This window comes from Helianthus annuus, chromosome 4, assembly GCF_002127325.2.
Source record: "Helianthus annuus cultivar XRQ/B chromosome 4, HanXRQr2.0-SUNRISE, whole genome shotgun sequence".
Lineage (NCBI taxonomy): Eukaryota > Viridiplantae > Streptophyta > Magnoliopsida > Asterales > Asteraceae > Helianthus > Helianthus annuus.
Genome location: NC_035436.2, coordinates 9,594,641 through 9,613,885, shown reverse-complemented (window position 1 = coordinate 9,613,885; position 19,245 = coordinate 9,594,641). Strand labels below are relative to the sequence as shown.

Genomic DNA, 19,245 nt, shown 5'->3' with positions numbered 1-19,245 from the left:
TACCAATGGGCGTTGCATCAGACATCTGGAACCGGCTCAAGATGTCACCAACATATTTAGTCTGATGGATGAATATCCCAGACTCCGTTTGTTGCATTTGTAGGCCCAAGAAGAAGGTCATTTCCCCTATAGCACTCATCTCGAATTTATCCTGCATAATGCGCTCGAAATTCCTACACAAGACATCATTAGTAGAACCAAAAATAATAGGAAAATTGGCCTGTAATAATCCCACTTAGACCTTATTGGCCATTAATAATCCCACCTCAGAATATTCCCCCCACCAGTCCCACATTTCACATATTTTTCCTACAATGGTCCCCTGTTAAAAAAACTTAACGGAGTTAAGCTTTTTTCCAAATCACAAACAGATTTTTTAGGGCTTTTGATTAGAACGACGATACGAGTCCATTGATGTAAAACTTGCCTCGAAACGGTGCTCCAAACGATGAAAATGGCGTTTCAATTCGGGTGTTTAAATTTCCAATTAACCAAAATCAAGTCACTTGGAGCACCATTTCGAAGTAAGTTTTACATCAATGGATTCGTATCATCGTTCTGATCAAAAGCCCTAAAAAATATGTTTGTAATTTGGAAAAAAGCTTAACTCCGTTAAGTTTTTTTAACGGGGGGACCATGGTAGGAAAAATAGGTGAAAGGTGGGACTGATGGGGGGAATATTTTGAGGTGGGATTATTAATGGCCAATAAGGTCTAGGTGAGATTATTACAGGCCAATTCCCCAAAATAATATCATCAACATATACCTGTACCAGAAGAAGATCTCCATCTTGTTCTTTGATGAAAAGAGAACAGTCGATAAGACCTCTGCGAAAACCATTTTCCAGCAGATAATTAGATAAGGTTGCGTACCAAGCTCGTGGTGCTTGATGAAGACCAAAGAGAGCTTTGTTGAGCAACCAAACCCGATCGGGATAGATAGGATCTTCAAAACCTGGAGGCTGTTCGACGTACACCTCTTCTTCAACCACACCATGTAAGAATGCAGTTTTCACGTCCATCTGATAAACCTTGAATCCTTTGAAGGACGCATAGGCTAGAAAGATTCGAATTGCTTCAAGACGTGCAACCGGTGCATACACCTCGTTGTAGTCGATCCCTTCAATCTGACGAAAACCTTGAACGACTAAGCGTGCTTTGTTCCGGATAACAACTCCGCGGTCATCCTTTTTGCATTTGAAAACCCAACGGGTACCAATCTTCTTGTAACCAGCAGGTTTCTCTACGAGTTTCCAGACACCAAGCTTCTGGAATTGTTGCAATTCTTCTTGCATTGCTTCCACCCAAGAGTTATCTTTCATGGCTTCTTTCTAAGTTCTTGGCTCTTCCTGTGAGACATAACACGCGAAAGACCAATCATTTTGTTGCCCGGATTCTCGAATCGCTGCATACAAGCCTGCATTGTTGTTGTTCCGCAACATATTTCTCGTTTGAATGCCACTTTGCACATTTCCGATGATGTTTTGTTGAGGATGGGTATTATGAATCCTTGTTTCAGGATTATCTCGAACAAGAATATTTGTACCCAGATTGTTGAGATTGAGATCAACAACCAATTCAATGCCCGGAATTGACGAAGAGGATGATGCAGTAGCTTCAGCTGTTCTAGGGGCATCCACTGGAGGAGTACCCTCTGAAGTACCATGAACTGCTGTTGTTGGCGCTTCTTGATCTGCATCTAGGAATTCATCATCCTCTGAAGATTCGTTCAATTCGGCAGCATCGTGAAAATCCTCATTGTCGAGAGCATTATTGTTCACTGAAGATGGTTCTTGATTTACAAGAATTGGACGAACCACCGGTGAAACTGTTGCATTGTCACTCTCGAAAAACATCATTGCCGCAGCATTTTATTCAACTGCTTCAACATTGATCGAATTGAAAAAGTCATCGTACTCAAACATCCAAGGTTGACCAGGACATTTGACTGGCAAAGTGTGCCTTTGTACTCTGACCTCAGACCATTCTTCTACCCTTTTTGTCTCTAGATTCCAGACTCGTAAGTTCGGGGTGACATACCCAAGAAAGTATCCCTCAATTGCTTTTGCCCCAAACTTTCCATTAGGATCGATAATTGTGCATGGAGCTCCAAACGGTTCAAGATAAGACAAATTTAGTTTCCGTTTGTGAAGAAGCTCATAACAGGTCTTGTTGTGCCTTTTGACTGTAAGGACTCGGTTCAACGTATAACATGCAGAGGCCACAGCTTCACTCCAGAATGGAATGGGCAACTGCGACTCTACTAACATAGTCTTAGCAGTCTCGATCAATGTGCGGTTCTTACGTTCAGCGACGCCATTCTGTTGTGGAGTATAAGCCGCACTAAATTCGTGAAGAATACCTTTTGAAGTGCAAAACTCCGCCATGGCATGATTTTTGAATTCAGCACCATTGTCGCTGCGTATCCGCCTAACCTTCAACTTATACAAATTCTCAATATGAATGATCAAGTTTTTGATAATACCAAAGGTTTCACTCTTGTTTGCCATGAACGCCACCCAAGAAAATCTTGAATAGTCATCAGTAATCACGAGGCAGTATTGATCATTCCGAATACTTTTGTGCTTGACAGGACCGAACAAATCCATGTGCAAACGTTCAAGAGGAACTGCCACCGTGTTGGTCTTCTTAGTCGGGTGCTTCTTCTTCGTTTGTTTTCCTTTCTGGCACGAAACACAGACGTCTTGAAGATGGAAATTTTTAAGGGGAACACCATTCACCAATTCATTTGAAACCAAATGATTCATTTTGCGTAAGTGAATGTGACCCATTCGTCTGTGCCAAGAGATTGAGTCTTTTTCTGTGGCTTTGGAAACGAAACATGTTGCTTGTGCAGACGTAGTAATAGCTTGGCTCATATCAAGGACGTACAAATCATTTATCCTTGGAGCAGACAAGAGAAACCATTCTTTTGGGATCTTGAAACCGGGCTTCAGCACATAACATCCATTAGCATCAAAGTGTACTGAGAACTGCTTGTCACAGATTTGAGAAACACTAAGAAGATTGTGATCAAGTTGTTGCACGAAATTGATCTTGTCAAAGCTGACAATCCCGTTGGATATCATTCCTTCACCCGTAATATATCCGCCCTTATCTCAAGCAAAAGCAACATAACCTCCTCTAATAGATTTGACGTCGTAGAGAAGCTTCATGTCGCCTGTCATGTGCCTGGATGCCCCACTATCAACAATCCAATGACTACTGATAGTTCCTCCTGGAACACCCTGACTTGATGAACTGTCGACATTAGCCATAAAGGCTGAATGGAGAGAAGACGAAGAATAAGCAGCTTAATCCACCAAAATAGATCTTCTATCAGTTCCTGCTGCAGCTTCCTCCAAAAGCTCATCAATATCTGCATCAACTGACGCGATTGATGTCTCACCCACATGATCATCGCCTGAACTCGAGGATTTTTCATCTGAACTCCTGCTGTAACCCGAAGAGTCTTCATCCTCAGAAGATTCACCACCATTGGCGGAAGATTCTCCACCACTGGTGTGAACTAAATCCTTCACAACTTCAGCAAAACACGTTGTTCCATCCGGAGTATCACCACTCAGCTGGATTGACCAGTCACAACCTTCATCTACTTGAACCACAAGTGCCTGGTTGGCATTTGATGGTCCTGCTTGGCTCTGGTTGTTAACAGGCACCAATGTGCGCTCGTTGTTCCTTACTTGATTCTGATTTGCCCTGTTGCCTTGACCTCTGAAAGGATTCTGGTTCCCATGTTGAGATGGCCTCGTACATTCACGTTTGAAATGACCACGTTCACCACAATTAAAGCACTTAACAGCCTGCTTATCGAACCCATACTTGGTGTCTTTCTTGCTTTCCAAGCTGGTTCTGCCCGTTCTCTCCATGAAATCCTTTGCACGCCTAACAGCACTAGCGAAGGCCCACTTGATGTCCATCATCTCCATCTCCTCTTTATCGATCTGCTGATAGTCTTCTTGTGTCAGATTAATGTTGCCAATCTGACCTTCCACTAACCCACAGTACACGCTCACTAAAGTGTTAAGCAGCTCCATGTGTTCCTTTGCTACTTCCACGCTGACCTTTGAAAAGCTTGAAGTGTCGAGCCGTACTGTATTTGGCTTTGATTGCTGACCAGCAGATGATGCACTTCCATAACATGCTTGTTGTTGAACAGGAGGTGGTTGAAGTGGATTTCCATACAAGTATGTGGTGGGAGCTGGCTTAACAGGGACCTGTATCTGATTGCCATACAAATCCGTGCTTGTGACAAACGCCGTTTGAAGTGGAGCATGTGAACCGGGTCTTGCAGACGAAGAACCAGAAGTTCCATAGTACATATCAGGATTGCATGGCACAATGGATCTTGTAGAAGAAGTGCTGTAAGTTCCATAATACAATTCAGGATTTTGTGGCACTGGAACTCTTTTTGCCTTTAAGGTTTCCTCCTGATCTTTGTTTTCCAGGAGAGCTGAACAAAGTCATTGATGTGTGTCGTAGCCAAAACTCCATTATACTTCAGAATTTCCAAAAAGCTATTCCACTGAGGTGGCAACGCATCTGTAAACTTTTTCACAACCTCTGCTGGAGTTGTTACTACTCCAAAATTGCCCAACTCTGTAAGCAAGTGATAAAACCGGCTTGTCATATCTCCCAACGATTCCTTATCCATACACGTGAAGCCATCGAATTCTTTCTTTAGTAGATCGTGTCGCAGTTGACGTGTTGCTTCATTCCCTACCCCTCTGGTCTTCAACGCGTCCCACAGCTTCTTCGTTGTCTTGAAACTGACAAACTGATGGTAAATATCTTTGCTTAACGCCTGAGTGAGAATGACGTATGCTTTCTTTTCCAGATCATACGTCTTCTTTTGATCTTCAGGAAGATCGGCAAACGTAGCAGTCGATGAAGCTGCAACCTTTATAGCTTGATCGAAATTTGTGGTGAAACGTATCCACAATTCTGTATTTTGACCAAGAACGTATGTACGAAATCTATCAACCCAACCCGGATATTCGTTCAAGTGCATCAACTTTGGAGGTCAATTCAAACTTCCGGTTTCGCTTTCGCTTAATAGAATACTTTGAATACTCGGAGTTTGATTCGATACGAGTGCCCATTGACCGGTTGGTATAGCATTTGCTTGCGAAGATGTCGACACGGGAGATTCGGCCCATGAGGGAGATAAACTTGTATTTGTATACTTTCCCCCATCCGGAGCCGGAGTACCCCACCAACTTGGATTCATTGTTGATATGGAAAAATGATCACCTGAAAATGACACCTCAAATAACCAGTTAAGCCACAAGTGTAAACCTTCTGTTTAGAATCACAAAGTGTTTCGACGAAAACAAAGTCCCACGAAACAGACTTTGTAATTTTAATCTTGACGAAACAGGTTCAACCCATATCCACGGAACGAAACAAAATGTTATATGGGCTCACGACGAAACAAGCACTTCACTTAGAAAAATTAATCGATGAAACAGAATATTATTTATTTTTTGTTTTGGGCTTTACGAAATAAAGTGATTATTTTCTTGGGTTTTATGATTGAAAGTCAAAGAAACAAGGAAATAAGTTGGTCGACGAAAATGGAATGGTTATGCAAGCCCATTTGATTTTGACGAAACAAAAATAAGTCCTTTGGGCTTTTTAACTTCAACTAAAATGATCTATTACTTTGGGCTTTATGTTCTTAACAAAAATTGGTCAACGAAACAAATGGAGGGTTAATTGTTCAAGTGGTGATTTAATAAAAGTCAACGAAATAGAAGATCCTTTTTGTCTTTTTGTTCTCGGCGAAACAAGGGGACTTTATGGGCTAAACGAAAAGGAAATAAGCCCAAGTCTCAAAAACAAAGCCCAATTGACTTGACGAAACACAAATTCTGTTTTGCCAAGAATGCTTATGACGAAACTGATATTTTGTTTCGCCAGGATGTGTTTCGTCGAAAAAGATGTCAGGGGTTGGTAACTTTTTCAAACCTTATCCTTTTCTTACACAAACAGAACACACTTTCGGCTCAGGACATGATGCTTTCACCAAACAATTATGGTATGTATATTTTAATCAAATGACAGTTTCCCATACACAAACAAGTTTCACTAATAATTTTAAGGATCAAAAAGTGTAACTTTTGAAGAACACTTTGAATGTATGAAGAACACAACCCATAAATATGAGTTTTCCGGTGAACTCACAAACTTTCGAACACAAAGTTTTGCTAAAATGTTTAATATAAACCAAAGACTAACATGTGAACATGAAAATAACACGGTTTTTAGTAAAACACAAAGCAAAACAACAAGATTAATCCCGATTTTAAGATGTTTTCCAGAAAATATAGACTTTAAAAACCCAAAAACAACCAAGAACACCTCGGTTTTAACAAGGAGAAGAGCCAAAGCTCTGATACCACTTGTAGGTCCGGCTAGGAGGATCTAGTCGCCTAATCCTTGTATACTAACCAACCCGGTTGTGCGGAATCCAACCGGAAAGGCAAACCGAGATAGAACACGCAAATACACGACACGCAATATTCACCGATTAACACCACTGTATTAATACGTATGAAAGGTTCGGTTACAAAGCAATGTTTACAAATATATTTTGCAAACTCTCTCAAACTCTCGTGTGTGTGTTTGCTCTCTGTGCGTTCTCCTTGTGTTCTCTTATGTTCTCAGACTAATGACAGTCTATTTATACACACGGACACAACGAAACAGACTCTTGGCGAAAGTGACCTTGAAGAAACACCTTTTTGAAGAAACACTTTTTGAAGAAACACCTTTGAAGAAACACAATTGTTTCGTCAACAATACATTTGTTTCATCAAGGTTGGGCTTGGGCCCAAGTGTTTCCTCAACCAGATTAGCCCATGCCTTGTTTCCTTTGATTCAGCCCAAGGACTAGTTCCTTTCCTTTAAGTCTTTTGGCCCATGTTGAAATCTCGATGCACACGATGGAGGAATGTCGTTGCCCGAGCCGACATGCGTCAAGCCGAGTCGCGTCCACAAACATGTTTGTAATAAGTAAAGGTTCAAGCATGTTCTTTTCAGTAACCATAGTTAGTTGGGGACAAGGTCAACACAATTCATGTAAGGCTACTCGGTATGGTGATGGTCCATCCTTGGAGGATGATCCGCCACGTAGGCGTCACATCATAGTCCTCCCAAGGATGGTCCATCCTCCAAAACTAGAGGGCATGGGAGGATGGTCCTAAATTAGCCTACCCCACAAAAATATGTACAAGTATTAAAGCATAATGTACAAATGTAATTTACAACCAAACAATCAAACAAAGAAAGGGGGCTCCACTTGATTGCTCCGTCCTGGACGTCGAGTAAACGACGGAGACGACGCCGACGTTGGGGGGCGGCATGCACGGTGGATCGGCGACGGATGGGGACGGTCCAAAGCCGATCCCCATACCGTATAGCCTAATTGTGGCCACTGTTGTAAATGTCCGGAAATGTCTGTTTTGACCCGGACAAAAGGGGTGTTTGCGTGATATACTACACTTAAAGAAAATATTATGTATAATAATGTAAGTTGTTAATTTTTTATTAAAAAAATATAGCAATATCGTACTCCACTTAAAGAAATTATTAACGTATGAAAAAGTTGTGGTCATTTAAAAATACTAGCGTATGAAAAATGTATGGCCATTTAAAAATATTATCGTATGAATAAATTATGGATGTCTAAAAATGGTATGGTCGTTTAAGGAATCTATGGTGACTAGGCCGATCTTGAGTTGCCCGGATATTAAAAAGCTATCGGATAAGGAAGCATCAGGTTTGGTTGAACAGTTCACCGTTAGAGAAATCAAAGACGTAGTTTGGGATTCTAGCGGATAAGGAAGCATCAGGTTTGGTGGAACAGTTCACGGTTAGAGAAATCAAAGACGTAATTTGGGATTTGGGGAAGTTAAAGAGCTGGGACCCGTTGGGTTTAATTTTCGCTTTACAAAGGGATATTCTCGGCCAGAATTTTGTAGCGACCGTGAATCACTTTTACGAGGCGTAATCTATCTATAGAGGTTGTTCCTTTTCCTTTATATCTAATTCCCAAAGTAAATGTCCTGTCAAGCCTTAATGAGTCTAGGCCCACTAACCTGATTGGGTCAGTTGGCAAGGTTTTCTCTAAGGTCCTTACTAATAGGCTAAAAAGGGTGATCGACTTGGTTCTTTCGCATTCTCAATCTACTTTTCTAAAAGATAGGAACATAATTGACAGGTCTTTAATTATTAACGAAATCGAATTTGGTTGAAAAAAAAAAATCGAAAGCACTTATTTTTCAAAAACGATTTTGAAAAGGCATTTGATATATCAACTGGAACTTCATTATCTCTATCTTGGAGCAAATGAATTTCCGGTTAAAATGAAGGAATTGGATTAGGGGGATTATGTGATGGGCTAGATCCTCGGTGCTTATTAATGGTTCCCCTACGTTTGAGTTTACCTTCCGAAAATTCAAGTATAATAAACGCCAAATAGTGGGTAGCAAATCCATACTGAAAAATTTTAGCACACGAAACTTGATAACGGTGCCAAATCTCAAATACTCATTGCTCATTCTGATTCATACTCCAATGGAGAGGTAGACTTTTTTTTATTTAAGCCGGCAACAATTCGATAATGGACAGGTAGATAGAGTACGTCAAAGGAGTAGACATAATTAATTAATTATGAATGGAAAATTGACCATTGACTTGATCAACGGAGCATTTATGAACAAAAAAAATTGTTATTTATCTGGCTTGCATTTGCCGTAGTGTGAAGAGGATCATTTCTCCTTTTTAAAAGCCCGCAAGCCAAATAGCCAATAACTGAATTTACGCGTTATTTGTGAGTGTGACTATAAAGCCATCTTCGCTATTATTAGCACTGTAGCTAAGTACCAAAATGAAAGATTGGTGTTTAGATAAGCGTCAATCATGGTTGTTAATATTCATGATGTTACCGTATTTGTATTTCGTGGTTCCACGGATACAAGCTGTGTGTGTAGAAGAGGAGAGAAGCACTACTAGCGATCAAAGCATCCCTTAATGATTCATACACTTATGATGTGAACCCTCTTCTCCCTACTTGGGTTAATCATGGTGAATGTTGTGAGTGGGAAAGAGTTAAGTGTGACACAACCGGGCACGTATCAGAATTGGCTTTGAAGAACGTGATCTCAATTGTATATGAAGACTATGACAGGGTCTGGCCGTTAAATATTTCTTTATTTCTTCATTTTAACGAGCTTAGAAGTCTCAATTTGTCATGGAATTATATTGACAACACGATTATCACCACAGGTATTCATCAATTCCAAGTGATCACTATACTTTTCCATTTCTATTATTTTGATCCTAGAAACTTATACCATGACTATATGAGTAAGTTTTGGTTCGTGGAATCCCAATTGGAATTTGAATTAATTCCCTCAAAATTTATGTTTGTGTTGAACATAAATCTTTATATGATTGATTTTAAGAACCCTTTAACCTGTTCAAAGATAGTTCTCATTCCATTTGAATGTTCAACAAAATGAAAATAATATCTTTACTTACACAATTTGATCCACATTTTGTTTTAATCAAAACACATTATTATTCCTGTAACAATCGAGTGTGTAGGTCCGGCTAGGAGGATCTAGTCGCCTAATCTTTGTATACTAACCAACCCGGTTGTGCGGAATCCAACCGGAAAGGCAAACCGAGATAGAACACGCACAAACACGACACGCAATATTCACCGATTAACACCACTGTATTAATACGTATGAAAGGTTCGGTTACAAGCTCAATGTTTACAAATGTATTTTGCAAACTCTCTCTAACTCTCGTGTGTGTGTGCTCTCTACAAATGTGTTCTCTTGATTTCTTATCCACAGACAGTCTATTTATAGTCACAGACACAACGATTCAGATCTTGGCGAATCACATCCATGTTTGACGAAATGGACATTGTTTGACGAAAGTGAATGATTGTCGACGCAACAGCTTTGTTTCGTCGACTCTCAAAGTGTTTCGCCGAAGATGGGCTTTGGCCCAAGAAGTTGAAGTCCATGCTGTATGCTGATTGGCCCAAGTTAATGAACATACTCATGCACGTACGTGAATTTCACTTGATTCAAATATGTGCATTTTAGTCAAAGTCTTGACATCATCATGACATCATGATGATGTCATGATGATGTGTCAAGCGGGAAGTGTTCTCGGCTCTCCGTGCTTCGCGTATCGAACTCTGGGACGCACGACGGAGGAATGTCGTGACGTCGGGCTTGAGCCGAACCTAACCGAGTCGAACCGAGCCAAGTCGAACCGAGTCGAGTCGCGACCACATAATATGTATCAACAAACTCCCCCTTGGACGCTACTCGTGAGGTTCATCTTCCATGTCTTCTATGTCGGAGGATCTTCAAATTCTTCACGTCTTGAAAGCAGAAAGTGTATCAACAAACTACCCGTTTCATGTAGGAAGTGTGTTGACAAACTCCCCCTTAACATAAGCTCCCCCTTGAGTTATGCTCGTGAATGACTTGTTCTTCAGTGCTTGAGATCCTTGTGGTGTTGATGATGGTCAGCGGCAACTCGATCATCTTCATCTTTTGAGTGCCTTCACGTCGTGTCTTCATTCCAAAGCTTGTCATCGACCATGTTCTCCTTGCCTTTAGAATCTGCACATGCAAGAAATCTAAACGCGTAATGAGAACAACTGCTTGGAATATAGTTAATATAAACAAATGACACACGAATGACCATGTCACAATCAAACACCGTCCGACAGCTTGAAAGTTTAATAAATTTGTCAAATTTAGTTTCTAACTTCCAAAACTTGCAAATTTCAACCGTTTATGAAGATTTAGTCAATTCGGTTTTCGTTCAGGTTTCAGGTAACGAAGACTCGAGCTCCAACATCGTACGATCGAAAATAAGATAGAAATAAAATCTTTTTGGCTTTTATAAAGTTTATATTAAAACACACATAAAATCTTTTTGGTATTTTTGAATATTTGAAATGTAAAGACTGAAAGCAGTAAATAAATATATACAGACATTCTTTTTGCGAGTTTCGAGGGTAAGAGAATCATATCAGTGTACGGTCATGCCAAAACGCTCTTGTTGTTCAATTAATTAACATTAAGATAAGCATCCTATAACAATTATCGGTATTGTTGTCCACTTAAGCTCAACTTATCAGATGTAATCATGGCGAGGGGATACGTTAAGGTATGATTAATACTTACCGACCGGTGTTCATCCACATCACGACACATTCCCGTATCAAGGTATGCACGAGGGTTCATCTTACCGGTGAGTATACCGATTATCATCTGTTTGACCGTATATGATGTGAGATTCTCACTTATTTTGATTTGAAAACAAGCCCTATGTGATAGAATCACTTATTGATGAGGAACTTGATTTTCATATGCATGAGGGCACAGGAGCAAGTCCGTGAACAGGTCAGTACTTTCGTACAGCAGAGAGACGAACTTGACTCCCAGATAAATGTGATATTTTATCACTTATTTGTTTGGACATGTGATTATTGATCACTTATTGAGGTCGTATGCAATATGTACACATATGTATAGTATCATGGAAGATCTAGACTTGCGTCCCCGTTATTTTTCGGTAAAAGATACAACCATGATACCCAGATGATAAGCAGCATAAAAACCGAATATCTCAGAACCTCGGCAATCTATCAAACGAAATTTCGGTACTAAGACCATATGCCAATGAATGGTTCCCACCTGGTCTTCAGTCGGTTTAAGTTTATATCACACTGCACACTTTAAAATGATTGTGAGCCTACCGATACATCTTATATAGAGCTGCTTATCGTTTTTCAGTTTAGGTTTAAAGAGGTTTGGATAGACCACTGATGTACTATCATTTTCTCTTTTGCTCGCCAGGAAACTCATTTTTGTTTTTCTATTTTTTTTGTGTTTTTGAAATTTTTCGATGTTTTTGGATTTTCAAATTTTGGATTTACTCCCCCTAAAATCAACAAACTAAGATAAATTTAAAAGACACAAAGATATTTACAAAAATGATTTTCCGATGTTGGTTTTGACTCGTGTTTTACCTCAATTCCGTTTACCAAAATTAATTTTAATCAGAAATGATTTATCGAATTTTGGAAAAATGAGTTGGAACGTCGGTAAGCGGTGCGGACCATGACAACATTGACGAGTTTCATAGTAAAACAATCACGTGTAAGGTGATATTCGAGATCAACGTGTCAGGTCAAAGAGTGCTGTACGAGATGATAATAATTCATAAAGCAGCTTAAAAATCGACAAGTAAAGGAGAGAATAGAAATTTAAAACCGTATCCTGCAACTGCTTCGTGCATTGCAAGGAACCTGAGTGCTCTCCAAAACTGGATATCCACCCGTTGTGGACTTCAAAGTCGATTTTTGTAGCTACTGAGAAATCTCTTCACAGCAACAAGATCAAAAACCTTTGGTTCCGGCTGGTCTTCCACATTGCACCAGCGAAGGTCTTTGTCTTCCTCTTGAGAAGTAATGTGCGGTTGTTCAATCTACGCCAAGACATTCGCACATCCGGTGTAGTTCGTTCAACAAACACATTTTCTTCGATCACACCGCGAAGAAATGTACACTACACGTCCATTTTGTTGATTTTGAACTTCAGACGTTCTGCAGGTGCGTACATTTCATTGGAATCTTTCCTGAGGACCCGATCAAAAACCATAACAACCAAATTTTGGCACGTTCTTCGTTTGGTCGAATTTTGCAAATTCATTCAACCACATTCTTTCACCAACATATTCTTCTTCTTTTTCTTTTTCTTTCCTCTCTCTCCATCAATGGCAACAACATTCTCCTAGTTTGTAACAATATTTTGGAGCCTTATGTTGCCAATCTTGTGCATGGACGCTCCACTATCAACAATCCTAAGACTATCAATAGTTCCTCCTGGAACATCCTGCACACTCATTCAGAGATTAGTTGGAGAGGGGGACCCAAGCCTTCACAGACTTGGGTCGTCCGTCATCATCGAGAATTGTAACATCCATTTCCCGATGATTCGGAATTGATGTAGCTCCCCCTGAAACAGTTACCGGTTTTGGTATCCAAATCTGTTTCTGTTTTTCATGTTTGACCTCCGATTTAACAGATTTTGTTTGGATGACCTCCGGTTTTAAAAACTTTTCAACTTCTTTTCTTTGTTTCCTTTTCTGTTTCTTTTCTCGTTGTTTAACAAGACGAGGGTCCTGTTTTGGTGAAACAGATCTTTTATGGTAATTGTTACCATGGGGGGCATCAATTTTTGACTTTCCCTTGGTGAGATATGGACAATTCTTAATGATGTGTCCATACTCACAGCATTCAAAGCATGATCGCCGCTCAACAAATCTTGGAGTATCATAACTGTAATAGCTGGATGATGAACTTCGTGATCTTGAGGTACTTGGTCCTACATCACAACCGTTTGTTTGTTGTGTGTAGTTGTTTTGACTGTTTCTTTTCAAAATTTTACTTTGTTTAACAGAATCCTTGTTGGATTTGTTTTCGAAAGTATCAATTTTATCAGTCCCTCTTGATTTCACGAAGTTATCTTCCGAACCTTTTTCTTGTTTTCGCCCTGTTTGCCTTTTTCATTCTCTTGGGCGGCATGATTTTGTTCACGGGGATCATCAACCTTTGCTTTCAACTTATGAAGATATGGACAATTTCGAATTATATGTCCAATTGTACCACATTCAAAACATGATCTTTGTTCAACAATCCCCGAAGTATCATGTGATCGTCTTGCCGATGATGAACTTTGTGATCTCGAGGTACTAGGTTTTGAACAGTCTGGTTCATTTCTTTTCAACACTGTTGCTTGTTTAACAAAATCTAAGTTAGATTTGTTCTCAAAAGTTTCGATTTTGTCTGTTCCCTTAGATTTCACAAAGTTCACATTCTTGTTTTTCTTTTGATTCGGCTTCCTTTGAGTTTGAGTCGTTGATTTTCCTTTGAGTTTGGTATGATTTTGCTGTCTGTGCACCGTTGGTAACTTCTGATTGCCATATTGTTTTCGAACTTCGGCCTTCGGAATAGGAGGGCACTGTGTTACAGTAACACGTGATCCTGTCTTTCCCAAAAACTTACTTGTCGAATTTTGAAAGACTTTACTTATTAAAGATTGATTAACATTCTTAATAGGAAAATCTTTGTCAGGGTATATTTTATCATCACCAACAAGAGTGTACAGCAAGTTCACACCCTCCGACTCTTGTGCAGACGAGGACTCGATTGCAACAGTCTTAGCGGGTTTTGCAGGAGGATCACATAGAATGTAATTCTCGAGAGGTATGTCCTCATCTTTGACTACCGCATCAGACTTTGCTGGGACAGCATCATCAGATTCATCATCAGAAGAATCAGCATCCTCAGTAATGACTGGAGGATCCTGATTCAGTTCAGCAGAAGACACACATGTATCTGCTAATACATCTGAATCGGATGATACATATTTCTTATATCCGAGTCCTGTTGCAAACTCCTTTACATCTAGAGGAACAGATGGTTCAAAGAACACTCTATCCTCCTCGTCAGGCATTGCATCATAATTGTGTCTCACTGGTGGTGGACATTTCTTGTAGCCTATGCATGTGACATCCCGTTTTTCTTTCTGAACGTCAATGATGTGATCCAACACATAGCTAGAGCTCAAATAACTGTCTAGCTTAAGCTGGATCGCTTCACTTTCAGTTTTGACACAAGCCATCTCCTTTTGCATTATCTCAAGGCGAGATATATACAAATTAATGTCAGTTTGTTTTCTTGAAACCATTTTAGTTAATTCGGTTTTATCTTTCCTCAAGTTCTCAATTACCGACTTAAACTCTTTTTCATGGTTCTCATAAAACATGTTGGCTTCAGTGCATTTTGAAGGATCCACGGTCAACTTCTGGTTGTGGATAAACGTCACATCATATTTCTCTTGCAAAGCTTCGTGTTTGCTTTGCAATTCACACCACTTAGCATTCAATGAAACATGTTTGTCTTGCAAGTCAAACAAACTATCTTGTAAAACATCATGTTTGCCTTGCAACTCAGACATGTTTGCTTCTAAATCAGCACACTTAACTCTTAATCTAGCACAATTATCACAATCTACAGCAGTGGGTTCATCGACACATACCTGACTGGGATCACTCTCAGGTGTTGGCCTTTCTGCATCAGAATTAATAACTTCCCTTGATGATTCACATTCAGATCCATCCTCGCTTGAACTTGAAGTTGTATCACCCTCAACTGAAGTTGAAACATCTTCATCTGAACTACTGTTATGTTCAGAACTGTCATTATTTCCCGAGGATTCACCATTGCTTGCATCTTTGACAATTTCAGCATACAACGCCGTTTTTGTCTGACTACAGTTCCTTGAATCAAGAGATGATGGTGCTACAGTAGAACGATGGCACTGTGAAGCAACTGGTGGTAATGGATTTCCATACAGATCTGTTGGTCCGGTAGATCGAACAGGTAATGGATTTCCTAACATATCAGTTGCTCTGATAGGTCGTTTCAGAACTATCATCCTCAAAATTTTGCGAACACCAGCTTCTAACTAATTTTGATGACCTAGACCAATTTTCACGAACCCCCAACTTCTAATTCTTTTGATGCACTCAGATGGGCTTTAAAGAAAATAATAACCCACTCACTTAGAATGTGATAAATCCTACAAAGTGTTTCGACGAAACAAGTTTTAAAACTTTATCTTGTCGAAACAGAAAAATTACTTTTAGTGATCAACGAAACAAAGTGAATATTGTGCTTGGGCTTGACGAAACAGTGAACTGACCCAACACACTAATCGGCGAAACAAATTACTTTAAAATGTGGGCTTCTAATTTGGCGAAACTAATTTTGTGCTTTCAAAGATTTTTTTTTTTAAATAATTGACGAAACTGATTTGCACTTTGGGCTTCCTAAGTCGACGAAACTGGCCCAAGTGCTTATCTTTGACGAAATTGATTTTGTTTTGGTGTTGGGCTTACTATCTGACTAAACAAGAAGGTGAAGGCCCAAATTCTTCGTAAGCCCAAGTCTTTGACGAAACTGATTTTTAATATGGGTTGTTTCTTCAAATTTTTGTTTCTTCAAAAATGTGTTTCTTCAAATTTTTGTTTCTTCAAAAATGTGTTTCTTCAAATTTATGTTTCGTCAAAAAGTGTTTCTTCAAATTGTGTTTCTTCAAATTTTTGTTTCGTCAAAAAGTTAACAGAGAGTTGGTAGACTTTGTGGTCCTTATCCTTTTCTGACACAACAGAACACTACTTTCGACTACCAACCATGCTTGTTTCACCAAACAAGTATGGTTTTGATTATTTTAATCACTTAACAAGTTCCAACACACAAACAAGTTTCACTCCTTATCCTCAAAGATCAAAACTATGAAAATATGAAGAACACTTTGAAGATTTCAAGAACACCACCTAGAAAAATAAGTTTTTCCGGTGAACCGAAACTCTCCGAACACAATATTTTGCTAAAGTTTTTAACAAAAACCCATAGCTAACATGTAAACATGAAAAATAACAAGGTTTTTAGCCAAACACAAAACAAAATAACAAGATTTAACCAGATTTTAAGTTGTTTTCCAGAAAAATATGAACTTTAACACCCGAAAAACAAACCAAGAACACACTCGGTTTTAACAAGGAGAAGAGCCAAGGCTCTGATACCACTTGTAGGTCCGGCTAGGAGGATCTAGTCGCCTAATCCTTGTATACTAACCAACCCGGTTGTGCGGAATCCAACCGGAAAGGCAAACCGAGATAGAACACGCACAAACACGACACGCAATATTCACCGATTAACACCACTGTATTAATACGTATGAAAGGTTCGGTTACAGGCTCAATGTTTACAAATGTATTTTGCAAACTCTCTCTAACTCTCGGTGTGTGTGCTCTCTACAAATGTGTTCTCTTGATTTCTTATCCACAGACAGTCTATTTATAGTCACAGACACAACGATTCAGATCTTGGCGAATCACATCCATGTTTGACGAAATGGACATTGTTTGACGAAAGTGAATGATTGTCGACGAAACAGCTTTGTTTCGTCGACTCTCATAGTGTTTCGCCGAAGATGGGCTTTGGCCCAAGAAGTTGAAGTCCATGCTGCTGTATGCTGATTGGCCCAAGTTAATGAACATACTCATGCACGTACGTGAATTCCACTTGATTCAAATATGTGCATTTTAGTCAAAGTCTTGACATCATCATGACATCATGATGATGTCATGATGATGTGTCAAGCGGGAAGTGTTCTCGGCTCTCCGTGCTTCGCGTGTCGAACTCTGGGACGCACGACGGAGGAATGTCGTGACGTCGGGCTTGAGCCGAACCTAACCGAGTCGAACCGAGCCGAGTCGAACCGAGCCGAGTCGAACCGAGCTAAGTCGAACCGAGTCGAATCGCGACCACATAATATGTATCAACAGAGTGGTTTTCTAAATGACGATTTATTAATTTCTTTAATTTCGAAATAATAATAATAATAATAATAATAATAATAATAATAATAATAATAATAATGATAATAATGATAATAATAATAATAATAATAATAATAATTTATTTAATAAATATTTTTTTTCTTTCTTCCATTGATTCTTAATAAGGAATATAACTCATACACTTTTTTTCAAAAATTGAAATATAAAACAGAAATTGGAACCATTCATCAATGAGTTCCAGTAATTCAAATAAAAAACCAATGAGTATGTGAGATGACTCCGAAGGCTGCAGATCGTGGCGGCGAGCGAGCGGCTGTGGCCGAGTTGAATCAATCTGGCGGCGTCTTGGGTTTGAGGTACGGCTGGTGGATCGATTTGGGGGGAATGAGTGAATGGTTTGCCCGCCACACGTTTTGTTTCAGAACCTGGACACGGATTGGGCTTTTAGCGACGCCTTCTTTGATGTCGCCGCTAAAGGGGTCGTCGCTAAAAGCCAACTTTCTTTTAGCGCCAGTTATTCATTTACCAAAGAAGAAATCAAACAGTGATAATAAATTGAAACCAAAATCAAATATATTTAGCGATGAGGCCGTTTGTTTGTTTAAAACAAACGAACCAGAAATTGAGCTTGAAATATAGACACCTATAGGGCAGTTCATTCGAAACGAACAAGAAATTAAGCAGAGCTATGGTGATTAGGGATTACGGTTAAACATGTAGATGAATTTAGGGAAGAAGACATTAAGAAAATAAATATTTATGACTTCTTGGTTTTTAACATTCCCATCCAATTAAAACATTTATTGAACAAGTTTAGATTTTTTTCAAGGGATTTCATTAAAATTCCAATTCCTATTCGATTTTCAATTCCTTTAGATAACATTTCGCGAACCAAACACACGGTTCAACCTATTGTTATCAACAAATCTCATTGACATCAAGAAACATTATAACTTCTTCTATTACAGGACTTGCAAGTTTGTCAAGTTTGAAGAAGCTGGAGAGGCTTGACCTCAGTAGTAACTCAATTGGAAATGGCGTATTTCCTTCATTGAGTGCCCTTACATCACTAAAAGTTTTGGATCTCAGTGACAACGGTTTGGGAGGAAACTTTCCTGCTCATGGCATGTCATTTTGCTTACAACCTTATTTTTTCGCACAAAATGAATTTTTGTTTCGAGCTGATGATTATTCGCTTCACATATATTGTAGAATTGGCTCCTTTGGAAAACTTGGAGGAATTGTATCTTGTTGGTTCAGTTCTGTTTATATATGAAGGAAAACAATAAAACATACCTGTCACCGCAGACAGTGCAAAGGATAATCCAGTGAGAGAAGACGACATGGAGTTCGACATCTTTGTCAGGGTGATCTGGTTCCTCCTTAGGGTGCTAACTGATGATGGGGACTTAGAAACCGAAAAGGGTATCGGTTAGGAGAGGAGGTCGACGTGATGATGTTATGGCTAATGGGGTGTGTGTAATTGTGTAACTGAGTAACCCTTAAACCTCCACATAATTCTCCTTATATAAGCACCCAGGAGGAAACCTAATTAGTTACTAAGGGTAATATGGTCCATCAACAATTACCAACTAATTATTTAATAGGTTCTAATATATTTTGATCTCTATAATGTAAATGATTATGATGGCTATAGATTAAATATTAATACGTAATATATTTAATCTTACATTCTCCCACTTAGCCGAGTAATCATTTACTATGAGTATTAGATAAGCCTGATCAGGAG

The 19,245-nt window shown here is 39.3% G+C and overlaps 1 protein-coding gene across 1 annotated transcript in view; it reads left to right on the top strand.

The window, feature by feature from the left end:
* Positions 1–18,818, top strand: part of LOC110932900 (receptor-like protein 14) — an 83,612-nt gene extending 64,794 nt beyond the window's left edge. Inside the window, exons 5-6 of the mRNA XM_022176152.2 lie at positions 18,464–18,619; positions 18,708–18,818. Of these exons, the coding sequence (XP_022031844.2) occupies positions 18,464–18,619; positions 18,708–18,784 (233 nt within the window). The 3' untranslated portion in view covers positions 18,785–18,818. The remainder of the gene's footprint in view (positions 1–18,463; positions 18,620–18,707) is intronic.
* Positions 18,819–19,245: the final 427 nt, after the last annotated feature.